General features: G+C 40.6%; 2 protein-coding genes across 7 annotated transcripts in view; one reads left to right on the forward strand and one right to left on the reverse strand.

Moving 5' to 3' along the window:
• ARHGEF38 (Rho guanine nucleotide exchange factor 38) overlaps nucleotides 1-12,657 on the forward strand; it is a 39,547-nt gene extending 26,890 nt beyond the window's left edge. The window contains exons 8-14 of the mRNA XM_059844207.1: nucleotides 1,006-1,110; nucleotides 2,302-2,424; nucleotides 4,215-4,535; nucleotides 6,295-6,435; nucleotides 7,583-7,781; nucleotides 7,963-8,222; nucleotides 8,944-12,657. Of these exons, the coding sequence (XP_059700190.1) occupies nucleotides 1,006-1,110; nucleotides 2,302-2,424; nucleotides 4,215-4,535; nucleotides 6,295-6,435; nucleotides 7,583-7,781; nucleotides 7,963-8,222; nucleotides 8,944-9,129 (1,335 nt within the window). The 3' untranslated portion in view covers nucleotides 9,130-12,657. The remainder of the gene's footprint in view (nucleotides 1-1,005; nucleotides 1,111-2,301; nucleotides 2,425-4,214; nucleotides 4,536-6,294; nucleotides 6,436-7,582; nucleotides 7,782-7,962; nucleotides 8,223-8,943) is intronic.
• INTS12 (integrator complex subunit 12) overlaps nucleotides 772-12,687 on the reverse strand; it is a 31,621-nt gene continuing 19,705 nt past the window's right edge. The window contains exons 9-11 of one of the 6 annotated variants that reach the window (XR_009486188.1): nucleotides 7,405-8,261; nucleotides 5,496-5,566; nucleotides 772-2,102 (exon numbers count right to left, since the gene is read on the reverse strand). The gene's annotated coding sequence lies outside the window, so the exon portion shown is untranslated. Of the gene's footprint in view, nucleotides 8,262-12,687 lie in introns of all 6 variants that reach the window. The other 5 variants (XR_009486187.1, XR_009486185.1, XR_009486184.1 and 2 more) reach the window with 5 other exon arrangements.

Genomic DNA, 12,687 nt, shown 5'->3' on the forward strand with positions numbered 1-12,687 from the left:
GAATTAAATTTGATTAAGAGGATATGTGATTTTTCTTTTCCCTTTTTTTTTCTTTTCTTTAGAAACTTCTGGTTTATGTTTTTTTGGTTTTGTTTCTAATTAAGCTTTAAACATTTGAGGATCATTTTAGTATCAGAATGCATCTGTTAGGAGATTCAGCCGCCTCTCCTGCTTAATTAGACTGAGAAAGTTCCCAACTCACGTCTCGAAACACGCTGACACCCCCACGGCAAAACCACTGAGACGTGACTTGAGATTTCTGAAGCTCCTGCAGGAAAAGACGGGCAGAAATGACCGCGTTTTCAGGGCGGCATCAAGAAGTTTCCCGAGGCCATCGGCGGCTGCCGGCGTTTCCAGAGGAGAGGCTGGCACGGCTCTGGGATAACAGCTCCACCTACAGCCGGCGTGCGGGAGAGCGCCCGGCACCGCGGCTGCGGGCCCGCTCCGGAACAGCCATCCCGCCTTCTCCTCCCAAACAGCCATCCCACCTTCTCCTCCCAAACAGCCATCCCACCTTCTCCTCCCAAACAGCCATCCCACCTTCTCCTCCAAAACAGCCATCCCACCTTCTCCTCCAAATAGCCATCCCACCTTCTCCTCCAAATAGCCATCCCACCTTCTCCTCCAAATAGCCATCCCACCTTTTCCTCTGCAATACCCATCCCACCTTTTCCTCCCAAATACCCGTCCCACCTTTAACTCCAAAACATCCATCCCACCTTTTCCCCCCAACATTTCCTCAGATGGGACAACAGCACATAGGAAAATGAAGCCTTTTGTCGGCCTTGTAGTAAAGCAACTCCCTGCTCCCACAAGGATTAAAAATGGAATTCTCTGCCGTGTTGCCTGCTGGTTTTGAATTACAGCTGGAGCTTGAGAGAATTAGGGGTTGATCTGTTTTCAAAGGGAGGAGTTCAAGGATTTTTCTAGCAGCGCTCTGGATGTTTCTTTCATGAGCCAGACTCCTTTGGGCTGCCAAAATAACAGTGCAAATGTCTATTTTAGGTGAAAGATGGAACTTTTAATAAGGAAGAAAAGTTGTTTCAAAGTCTAGAGAAGACTGTGAAATTGTGTGTGAAGAACATTTCGCTCTATTCACAACATCTCCAGGTGGGTACAGGCCTTTTTGCAATCTGTGGTCACAAACCCTCTCCATAACCAGTTTGACGCACATTTCTGCTGCTGGCTGGGCAACACCAAATTATTTATTAGCAGGGCTGTCTACATCAGAATATTAAATAAATAAGCTGTGCTGCCACTGCATTACTGAGCCGATGGCAAAGAAGTTTTGAAGCCTGCACTTTTGCATTTTTCCCCTGACAGAGGCAGGTTCTGTGGAGACCCACAGGTGCAGAAAAGAAGGTTCTGCCTGGTGGCAGTCAGGACTTTCAATCTCTGTGTGAAGCTGTCACCCCCCTCTGCTGCAGTGGGGGACTAACTGAGATTGAACCAATCTTCTGATTAAAGATTGAAGAACTGAGCTGCAGCCACATGAATTAAAACATCCTAAAATAAATATTGTGGATGGAAGGACTCCTTCCCTTTCCCCATATTTAGGTTGTGTTGAGGGTTAGTATTAGATGTGCAGAGTGCTCAAGTTCTCTAAAATGTCTTTGCTTCAACCCTCCTCTCCAGAGAAGAAGGCTGGCTTGTGATTTATCAGCCTGCCCCCTTCCATGGACTACTTGGAGCTTTGTAGATGGCATGAGGCCTGTCCAAGTGTAAGTGTGCCCCAGCCAGGTAGGGAGGTTGTTTGGGAGCTAGGCAAGATCAATAGCCAGCTGGCCAGGGCTTATGGCAAATGCACCGTGTTTGGTTCTGCAAACAGGGAAAGGCCAGGGAGCTCAGCCAAGGAGGGCTGCTGCCTGCAGTGGTGCTGACAGCTCCTTATCCAAACGGATCCACACTTCATTGAGATTTAAATTCTGAGTAACTGAAATACACCACTGTAGTCCTACTTAGTCCCCCAAATGAGATTTTTGAGGATGCAAGGTAGTCTGGCTTCCTCCTGAGGAGTTGGTGAATTCCAGTGTGATATTCATTAGTTTAGGGCATAATTCTTTCAGTTGAACATTAACAGCTTGATTCTTAAGTAGTTTACACTGAAAATAGACAAAGCAGAGGAAAATATTATCACAGTAAACAACCTCACAATGACTGGAAACTGCACAGCAACTGCACAGGTGTTGGAGATGGAAAATATTTCTGATTCCAGAAGTATTATTGAATAGCTGCATGAGTGAATGCAGCATATTAAAACAGATTGTGATAGTTTCATCTTCCTACCATCTTTTCATTTAGGATTCTATACATCTGGCTGACCAGAATATAATTGAGCTTCAGGAAATCCTGCAAGATAAAGATGACAAAGTCAATGACTGTTCGGAAAAACAGACCAACGCTGCAAATCTGTGTGAAGATTTTGTAAGTTAATGCAATGTCCAGTGTTACACAGCTACTGTATGTCTGAGAAAACAGCTATATGTGAGGAAGACTAGGACAGAAAAGAGTTAAAAAAACAGCTTAGGAATCTGTTGGGAAGGATAAGTGGGAGTTTTGGTTGAATTTATGTAGGAACTAAGATAAAATACAATATAAATGAATTGTATTTTCCTTAGAAGAATGAAAGAAAACCTGTCAAGCTAAATTCCTGGGTTTATACTAAAATCTTTGTTTTAAATTTGTATCACCTGAACAATTATGTATTTGTTTTGCCTGAACTTCAGAAAAGAGCAGCAGATTGTTGCCTTGCTACTTTGTTACCAGCACTTGCAGTTTGAGTGACTTTTGTGATTGATATTGTGCTTATGTACTGTTAACTCCTGGAATCACAGATCTGTAAAAATCTCAGATTTATTAGCTGGAAAAAGGCCTCTCTGATCATCAAGTCCAGATATTAACATAGAGCTGTCAAATCCTTCATATAGGGAAGTCATGAAAAATCCAAATATAGCCCGTAGTAATTAATAAAGCAATTTAAAAAATAGTAATAGTTTTTCAACTAGTCTTCTGCTTTCAGAATTAAAATGAACTCTAATGCTTGGCTCTAATAAGATTCGTAAATGTCTTTTCAAAATGGGATAGGCTGCTTATTCAAACAGCTGCTCAACTTGGAAAAATTCAGAGGCGGAGGTGCCTTTGTCAATAATGTATACCTTCCTCTCTCATTAGATTTTTGGAAAATTTTCAGGGCAGAAATTCCCAGTAGCCTCTTTTTAAGAAATCAGGTCCAGCAGTTTGGAAGAATTGTTTTCTTAATGCATCAAAAATCGGTTCACTAAACACAGCCCAGTTTTTCAGGTGGAAATAAAATAGGAGCTATTTAGCCAGTGTACATCATCTTGGCCTTGGAGAACAACTCTGGGGCTAAAATGGATCTCTCCTCAACTCTGCTATGTTTTTGAGAACGCAGAGGCAGCTGCTTTTTTATTCTCACATCCAACTCAACAACTTAATTCACACAGAATGTCCAAGGGCTTAAATATGATGATGAATTTCACTCACTACAAGCCTGTGCTGTATTTGAACAAATGACTTACAAAAATAAATTTTATTTCATGCAATATTAATCCCTTGAGACAATTAGAGACTAATGGAAAAGTCTGAGGAAGACTGGTTTTTTTACCAGGTGTCTAATTTTGTTGATTACTAGAGATAAAACCAACAAGCATAACCTAATTTAATCAAATCAAGTGATTGTTTGTGTTTGCTTAAACAGGAATTGAGTTACAGCTGTTTCCAGGAGAGGAGGGAAAAAAAAAAGAAAAAAAAAAAGAAAAAAAAAAAAAAAAAGAAAAAAAGGCAGCTTTGAGAGAATTCAAGGCTGCCACTTAATAAGACCTCATTTGCTTTAGACTGTATATTGATGTGGGCCTTCCAGCTAAGGAAATACCAGTTTTATTTGACCACTTGACCAATCCTTGCTGTTTTCCCCCAGAGGCAGCTCCCTAGGGGCAGTACCTGCATGCTCCAAGGGACCCCTGCCATTTGCAGACACTGAAAGCTGAGAAACTAACATCTAAAGAATTAACATCTCCCGTTATGAAGGAGATTCTAAAGCATGCTGGACCCTGCTTGAAGCTGCCTCTGGCAGCAAAGCTTTGTGAAGAGTGATTAACAGATTGCTTGATGGGCTGCCATCAGGCTCAGCCCCTTATGGCATCTGATGGACTGTGTGAATAAGGTAATGAGCAGGTCTGGTTTACACTTTCCAGATGGCTCAGCTGGACAAGCTTGTCTTGACTCCTCTCTCAGCACTGCAAGCCCTGTTTCCAGGCCCTCAGAACCTCATCCAGAAGCGCTATGACAAGTTGTTGGACTACAACAGCTACATTCAGAGGTCAGCTGGAGCAGACCTGGAGATGGCAAAGAAAGAATATGAGGCTCTAAATGCACAGCTAGTGGAAGAACTTCAGGTATTCAACGGAGCAGCCAAAAAGATCGTGTTGAACTGTCTACACTGCTTCATCACCCTCCTCAGGAATATTATGCTTGCAGCACTTGAATCAAACTCTGCTGTCATGGTGCCTGTTCCAGTAAGTACATTAGAAACAGGGGTAGCTGTGCCTTAATTTCTCTTTTCTTCTTTCTGTATGCTTTGGTAAAGTTATGTAGGACACATATCTAGAAAGTTACACTGATTTACTGATTTTCTGATTTTGTTTGTTCTGCTGAGCACAGTTATATTTGGGGTTTTTTTCCTTTGCAAGCTCAGTACAGATTATGTTGGAATCAAAATGGTTTGGTTGGAAGGGATTTTAAAGATCATCTAGTTCCAATTTTCCTGCCATTAACAGGGACACCTTCCATTAGACCAGGTTGCTTAAAGCCCCATCCAAGCCTACCTTTAAAGCTTCCAGGGATAAGGAACCCACAGCTTCCTTGTAGAAGCCATTTCAGTGCCTCACCAGGGTCACAGTAAACCCATGTAAACCTGCCCTCTTTCAGTTTAAAGCCACTCCCCCTTGTCCTGTCACTACATACCCTTGTAAAAAGCCCCTCTCCAGCTTTCCTCTAGGCCCCCGCTACGTACTGAAGGTCACAGCAAGGTCACTCTGGAGTCAGTTTTGAGGAACTTCTGTTCTGAACTTTTGTCAGACCTGGGTTTTTCTTTGAGAATGATCCTAATGGAACTGTTCCTACTGTCGCAGTGATAGTAATGGCAAGAGTATTACAGGGAGGCAAAAAGAAGGCAGCTGCTAGCATATCTTAGCATGGACCCTGACTAGCCCAGAAGACACAGGAAATTATAAGAAAGTGCATGAATACCTCCTTTGCTGCTAGACTGCAGAGTCACAGATGACTGCAAAAGAGAAACAAGTTAGGAGATCCAATGCAATAGTTTTTATGAAAATCAAGGTGCTTTAAAACCCAAATATGATGCAGAAACTCCTGCAGATATCTCTCAGCAGTAATGAATAGCCTCACCTGGAGGACTTGAACCCCCTGAGAAACACAGCTGCAACAATGCCTTCCACACATACAAATCCACTCACCTGAACAGAACAAGGCTGCTTGGGAAACACACTCTAGTAAGGCAATTCTGGAGTATTCCTTTCCATCAAGGCTGGAACAGAGCACATTATAGTAAGGGGCAGCTGAAAAATTAAGCAGACAAGGTCAGGATCAAAACATAGAGCTATGGTGTTTAATGGGAAAATTAAGGATTTTTCTGCATTAAGAAATTTCATTCCTGTAATTTGATGTTTTCATGTGTTGAAAGCTGTTGCATTGTTTTCTGAGAGGATCTGGCTACAAAATTACCTTCTTTTTCTTTTCTTCCTGTTTACATCAGCAAATGCATTTGGTATTAGGCATATACAAAAATCACTTATTCAGTACCACAGACTGTCAGTTACCCAACAATTTTTAACCTGTTTGCAGCTCTCAGTTGCACAAACACACAGCTGTGGGATAAACTGCTCCAAACCTTGTAGCACATTGGCCACTCTGATAGCTGCTGAGATGCCCATTTGCATGTGAAAGCAGGTGGCTCAGTAGCATAAATGCAAGACTCTTAATTTTCATCACCATTTAGAATATTTTTAATGATTTGACTTTAATTTCTAGGTCTTTTAAATGTAATAGCATCTATTAGAGACTTTCTTTAAGCAAAGACCTTTCTTCTCTTTACATCTCATATGTAGAGATTGCACTGCTTATGGGCTCTGCAGAAAATAGTCATAACTTGTCAGATTTCCTGACTCCTAGCACTCAGCAAATTAAATTAAATCTGCTCTCTCCAATCTCCCTCCCATTTTGTACATGAGATCTAACCCACATTTGTGTTCGCAGCTGTCCTCCTCAAGCATCTGTGAAGTGCAGAATCAATTGATGGAGGAGGTTCACAAGCTGAATTTTGTAAAAGAAAACATCAGTACAATCTTTATTGAGGGAAAATTGAGCCTAGAAAAAAAGAAACCTGTTCCTTCTCTGGTGAGTACCATACATCCAAATTGTGTATGAAGCATCCTCTTTTGATCACTTTTGAAACAAATCCATTTTTATACTACCTTAAGGTTTGGGCTTTGTCTCTCCACTGTGACTCTGAATCAGGTTGTTGGAGTAAAGTTTTCATTGACCAGTAACTTCAGATGATTTTTCACTTTTTTCATGTTAATATCTTGAAAATCCACTTGAATTACCTCAAATTGCCCTTAGGCCTTTAAGCACATGGTAAGGCTAAGGTATATTTTTGGTAACTTCTTTTTTTAAATACTCTTGTAGTGCATCTTAGTCTTCTAATTCAGAAATTTTTCTTTCCTTGTGCTCAGCTGTGGTTATGTGCACGGGTGTTCACACATATATGCAGAAACATACACACCCACAGCGCAAGATTCAGAAAATCCACCACGAATTCTGTGTTTCCAATCTCATCAGATGTTTCTGGAGGTTTTAGGAGTTGAGTTTACAGTAAAATAAGGATTTGGATGCAGGTTTACAGGAGAAGCTGGGGCAGTTGTTTCAGCATCAGGTGCTCTTGCTTCTGTGGTATGTTAAGATCCCATTGATGTGCAGCATCCCCCTCCCTGCCCTATAACCAAACCCTGAAATGAATATGCTTCCAGCTGGTAATGGCATCTTGCCCTCATTTAGAGAGGTAATTTCACACAAAAATTTGGGGTACCACTGGTTTTTTTTGGTGTTTTTTTTTTGTTTTTTTTTTTTCCCTAATGCTTTATCACGCAAGTTGTTATGTGGCCTTAGCACACCTCAGCCCATTTTTGGATTATGTATTTTTTGTGATATTACATAGAAATACAAAGGTCATGGCTACAGAAAACCAATTAAGCAGGAGAGAGTTCACATACAGAACACCACCTCTTTGAGAGCAGAGAACAGACTAAGAGGTCTTTAATTAGTGAAATTCCTACATTTCTTTGAAATCTGCCCTTTACAGCTCACCTGTTAATATAGCAGTGGGACAGGTTCTTCCTGCATATGCAGAGGAGATTTGGTCCCGCTGCAAGTAACTCCTTGGTCTGCGTGTGAAAACCCTGAGTCAGTTGCCACATGCAGCATTTTTATCCAGATTTTTCTTTGGAAATGACCCCAGCATTACTGAGGACTGGTTTGTTTCCAGCTGGAGTCCCCACGGCAAACGGAGGAGCACAGGTCCAAGCTGCTGGCCACGTACAGCACGGAGTCGCTGTACCAGGCCAAGCGCAAGTGCAACGCTGCGCAGGAATTCGACATTGACCTGCAGGAAGGAGATCTGGTGGCTGTTGTGGAGCAAAAGGACCCCTTTGGAAGCACGAGCAGATGGCTTGTTGACACAGGAAGTAAGTTCTCTGCACAAATATCCCAATAACAGCTTCCCTTTGGGATATTGATTTCTTTTCATTCTGGCCCCATCTGTTTGCCTCTGTCATACTAACAGCTGCATAAAACGGTTGGTTTTGAAATGATTTTAGCAGCGTTTTGCTGTTTATTTATTTTCTATCTCTTTATTCTGGTTTCTAGTCCTCACAGGGTATGTGTATTCCTCCTTCCTGAAGCCATACAATCCAGCCAAAGCGCAGAAGGATGTAGCAGAAAATGGCTTTGGTGATGATGATTTTGATGACATCAGCCTCTTTGTCTCTTCACGGCCCCCTGCTGACAGCAGCACAAGCAGTCCAGGGTACCAGAAGAGTGACAGCAGCTCACCTTTCCACTTCTGTGAAAATCCTGCAATTAATGGCAAGGGGACTGGTGCTCTTCAGGGTATGGATGATCAGCAGGTAAGTATGATACACACTGTGCCTGTCTTCTTGTTGTTCCTATTTAAAATCTAAAATTGTACTGTTAGTAATTTAAATGGTTTCCTTTCACACCAGAAAAGAGTGGCACCGATCTGTCAGTGTGACATAGGAATTTGTTATTCTCTGCTCTTAAATAGCTGTGAGGTAGGAAAGGAGAATCAGTTAAACTGTGAATTGCAGTCCTGTGTCAGAGAAAACACACTTGCATTATCCTACCTCATGTATGTCTCAAGGTTCTCATATGGAGCAGGAACTTGCAAAATAGCTCAGTTTGGGGGATTTTTCAACTTACTGGTGACAAGAAATCTATAACAAGAATGCTGATCAGCAAGGCACAGAAGTGACCCATGTGCCACATTTGAGCACAGGAACTTTAGGAGAGGTGATTCTCCATGAGGAATCCTTGCTGAAAAATTCTCCATGCAATCCACAGCCACTTGGTGTGAGCTGAAAACCTTACCAGTGTTGCAAGGTGATGAGGTCTTGGAGATTGGTTTGTTTGTCATGCAGAACTCCCCAGATGCTTCAATTTTACTTTTTATTTTGGCCCTGTCTATAAATTTTAGGCCATGTAGCTGAATGCTGGTTTGTACATGTTATTACATTTCTGTATACAGAACTGCTACTAATACACATCTACACAGTAACGTGGCTACACTTTTCAATTCTGATTTTTGTTTATGTGGCTTTCCTTTTTCAGATCTTCTATGCTGTTTTTGCATTTCAAGCTAGAAGTGATCAAGAACTCAGCCTTCAGGAGTACCAGAGGGTGAGGATACTTCGCTTTTCCGACCTGAGTGGCAATAAGGAATGGTGGCTAGCTGAAGCAAAAGGTCAGAAGGGATATGTACCATCTAATTACCTAGGGAAGATGACATATGCTTAGCAGGGGAAGGGCCTGTTGAGCCAGGCTCTCTGAAGCAGACAGAATAATCATCCGTTAGGTTTGCGGCAAGCAAAGCAAGCTCACAAGTGATTGACAGAAGCCATGGTATCCAGCACACAGATGATACTGAGAACCTCCATTCTCCAAAAGCCATCACCTTGTCAAGACCTGAGGGAGGAAACATCTAACAGGAAGACTGATTCTGATTAACATGCTGAAGAGCTTGCTCCTCTATTACCCCATAATTTTCTCTTTTGTCGAAGCGTCGTACATCAAGACTCAACCTACAAGTACAAATCACAGATGAAATTACATTTTTCTTCCATGATATTTAGCAAATAATATTCAAGATGAAGAGAATTAGCCTTGAAAAAGGACAAATTCAGTCATCAGGGATACTGTAGGCTGAATTGTTCCTGAACTGTTATCTCAGTGAACACAGACACATCTTAAAACTCGAGCTTTTTTGATTGTCTGTTTTTATCCTCAGCCGCTTTTGTGAAGAACCTTTTTTCTCAGTGGAGATTATTGGATTGGGAAAAGAAAAAGGGCTTTAATTTTAAGGAAACATTTCAACATTTAAGACATACCAGGTGTGGCGGTACCAGTGACTAGTCCCAGGGAAGAAAGTATGTTTAGTTAAATATGGAAATGCAGGAAGGAAAAGAGGGGACACTAGAAACAGGTACTGTGACATGAAGAAGTTATATTTTTCAAATGAATTACACAACTGCTTCATATGGTAGAAACAGTTTGTAGCAATATGGAAGCGCCCCAGGTTTGAAATCCACATATTGTCTCCCCACTAACTGCGTTAGTGCAAGATCTGTGTAGTGAAATGAAACCTGTGTTATTAGTCTTGGGAAATTTACTGATTCAAAAAAAAAAAAGAAAAAAAAAAAGAAAAAAGAAGAAAAGTCAAGTGGTGCCTTTCAATGACTGTTTAGAGCCTCTCTGATTCCTTAAGTCAGATGCAGGGATCATAATATCTAGTCAATAAGTTTCTTTAGGTTCACTGACTGCAGTGATTCCTAGGTCAGGCTGGTGCCCTGCACTTAAGATGATAGACTGAATGGTGACAGCAAACAGAAAACCCCTCCTTGTGATTCCCATGGGTATCTGAGTGCTCGACACAAGGGATCTCACCACAGCAATGCCGAGGTCCTCTAGTGATTAGTGAAGACCTAGTGCAAAGCACTGCAAAAAGAAAACAAAAAAGTGATTTGCCTGCTGCAAATAGTGTAACTGAAACTCCTGTCAGGTGTTTTCTGGTTTGCTTAATTCCTTGTGCTGATGAGAAAAATGACAACACTGTTACAATCAAGGGTCGGGGGGGGGGAGGTAGTGCTGCTAATCGAGGGGAAACAGAAGTTGTTCTAAAGCTTTTGTCTGAGTTTCTACTTCCCATAGTTTGAAGAGTGAGGTTTGAAGATGAAATGATTCGAAAAGCTTAGTGAGATGTAATAGAAAATAACCTGTAAGCAAAAAAAGGATAAAAGTTAGGGCAGTTGGTACACACAGTAGTTTCTGCTGTGCTAATGAACCTGGTGTCATTCTTTAATGTCCTCAATTTTCAGATTATTTTCATAGAAGGGTAGAAAAAGTTGTCAGTCTTGCTCAGAGACGGAATGCAGCAGAGGATCACAGAGATTAAACCTGAACTTTGCGCTGGATTAAATCATATGGTAGAGAAACTTTTGGAGTTCTCAGAGATAGATATCCAGAATCTGGTGTGGGAATCTCTGTGTACTGTTGCTATCCAGTGAGCATTATTTTGCCTTATTGTACATCACCTCAGGCACTTAAATCTTGCTGTTCCCATAGCAAGCAAAAAGGGTTCTCAATCACTTAATAAATGGATTTAGCTGCTTTTATGGAAAGCTTCACCTTTAGTTAAACGAAGAAAATAAAAGTGCAGAGGGAGTATCTGCTTGGAAAAATGGACTGAAACACTCATTGCTACCCTTTTACTGCTTTGGCATTTATATTTTGAGATTATGGGGAAGATACACACAAGAAGGTTTTCAGCTCTGTTTTAAAATGTAGAATATTTTATTTGGAGAAGATCTATTCTTTGCAATAGTTGAAACAGTTTTAGAATGGCTGAATTGTACTTAATAGGCTTAATGGAGTCATGTAAGCACAATGATGAAGTTTTGTATTTCTGACAGCGAAATTAATCAAGGGAAAGAGGGAAAAAAAAAAAGATTTCTGAAGTCTTAGCACTGAGAACTCAGCTTGAGTCACAGGAGAGCTCAGATTTTGATTGTTAGGTACATTCCCCATGAAGAATCAGACTCTGTGAAGGTGTCTCAAAGAGTACTCAAATGTTGCTCTTCAAAATATTTGCTAGGTATCCTGATCCTGAAGTAACAAGGAATGAAGGATGAATATACTGGAGTTGACCACCTGAATTTCTGGGGGACCTGGGAACTCCTAGCAGGCCAAATGAAATCCCTGTAAGATTAGGATCCATGATAATTTTTATATTGTGGGATAATTATATGACTTTATTGTAGCCTTGTAACTTGGGATGCAGTAAAAGTATGTAATTAGGTATCCAGGTGGATTGGCTTAGTCCATTTCAGAAATTCAAATTGTCAGCCATTATCATTTCATACTATGACTATATTGCAACTTTTATTTTTGTTTAAAACATATGAATGCAAACAGCAATTGCAGAAAATTAAGAGATGCTCCTTGAATCTAAAGCCTTCTAAATTAAGGATTTTCAACAATTCATATTAGACTTGCTCAGTCACATTTTTGTTAAGACAGTGCTTTAAATACTAAAAACTGAGCTGTGTTAGGGCTCCAGAAATTCATAAGAAAATGCAATGGTTTTGCCACTGGATTTTTTTTTTTTTTAATATTGGGAAGGTTAAACTATTCTAAGAGCTTCCTTATTCTCATGAATGACAAAACTAATTAATTTTGATTGAAGCAGGGACAGGCTGCAGTTTACTGGATGGATCTTGCATTTGTTCCCATGTGTGTTTTACTTGAGCTGTTATGACAATAAATATGTACAAGTACTTCCAAGATTGGGTCCACTCAAACTGAAGTGCTTCTCCATTCAGGGAATATTTTTATGTGTTGCCACTGATAACCTGGAACCCAGAAAATATCCAAGCCAGTACACAGCAGAGCCCCAGGCTTTGACCTCTGGCACCTCTGTGCTTCACCATCTTCCTTTTGGCTGGGTGTTCTTGGAGCAGGGGTTCAGCTTTTCAATGCAAACACAGATTCAAGAATTATTCCTTCTGACTTCTCATCTTTGGAAGCTTCACTGAGTAATTACCTCCTTCAAACACTCAAGTATACTTTTGCTGTAATTTTAAGATAGCTTTTAAAAATGAAGATAGATGAAGTGGACCTACCACCTGCACTAGGAAACACAGCTATGATAATCCTTGTTTTCACAGATGTGTTACTGATAATTCCTATTACAATATTGGTTGTTGGGAAATAGTAAAAAAATAAATCTTCTTTTAAATTATTGTAATAATAAAAATCTATTTTTGTAAAGATGTTTCTTCTTATTTATTTTTTTAAACA

This window comes from Haemorhous mexicanus, chromosome 4, assembly GCF_027477595.1.
Source record: "Haemorhous mexicanus isolate bHaeMex1 chromosome 4, bHaeMex1.pri, whole genome shotgun sequence".
NCBI lineage: Eukaryota > Metazoa > Chordata > Aves > Passeriformes > Fringillidae > Haemorhous > Haemorhous mexicanus.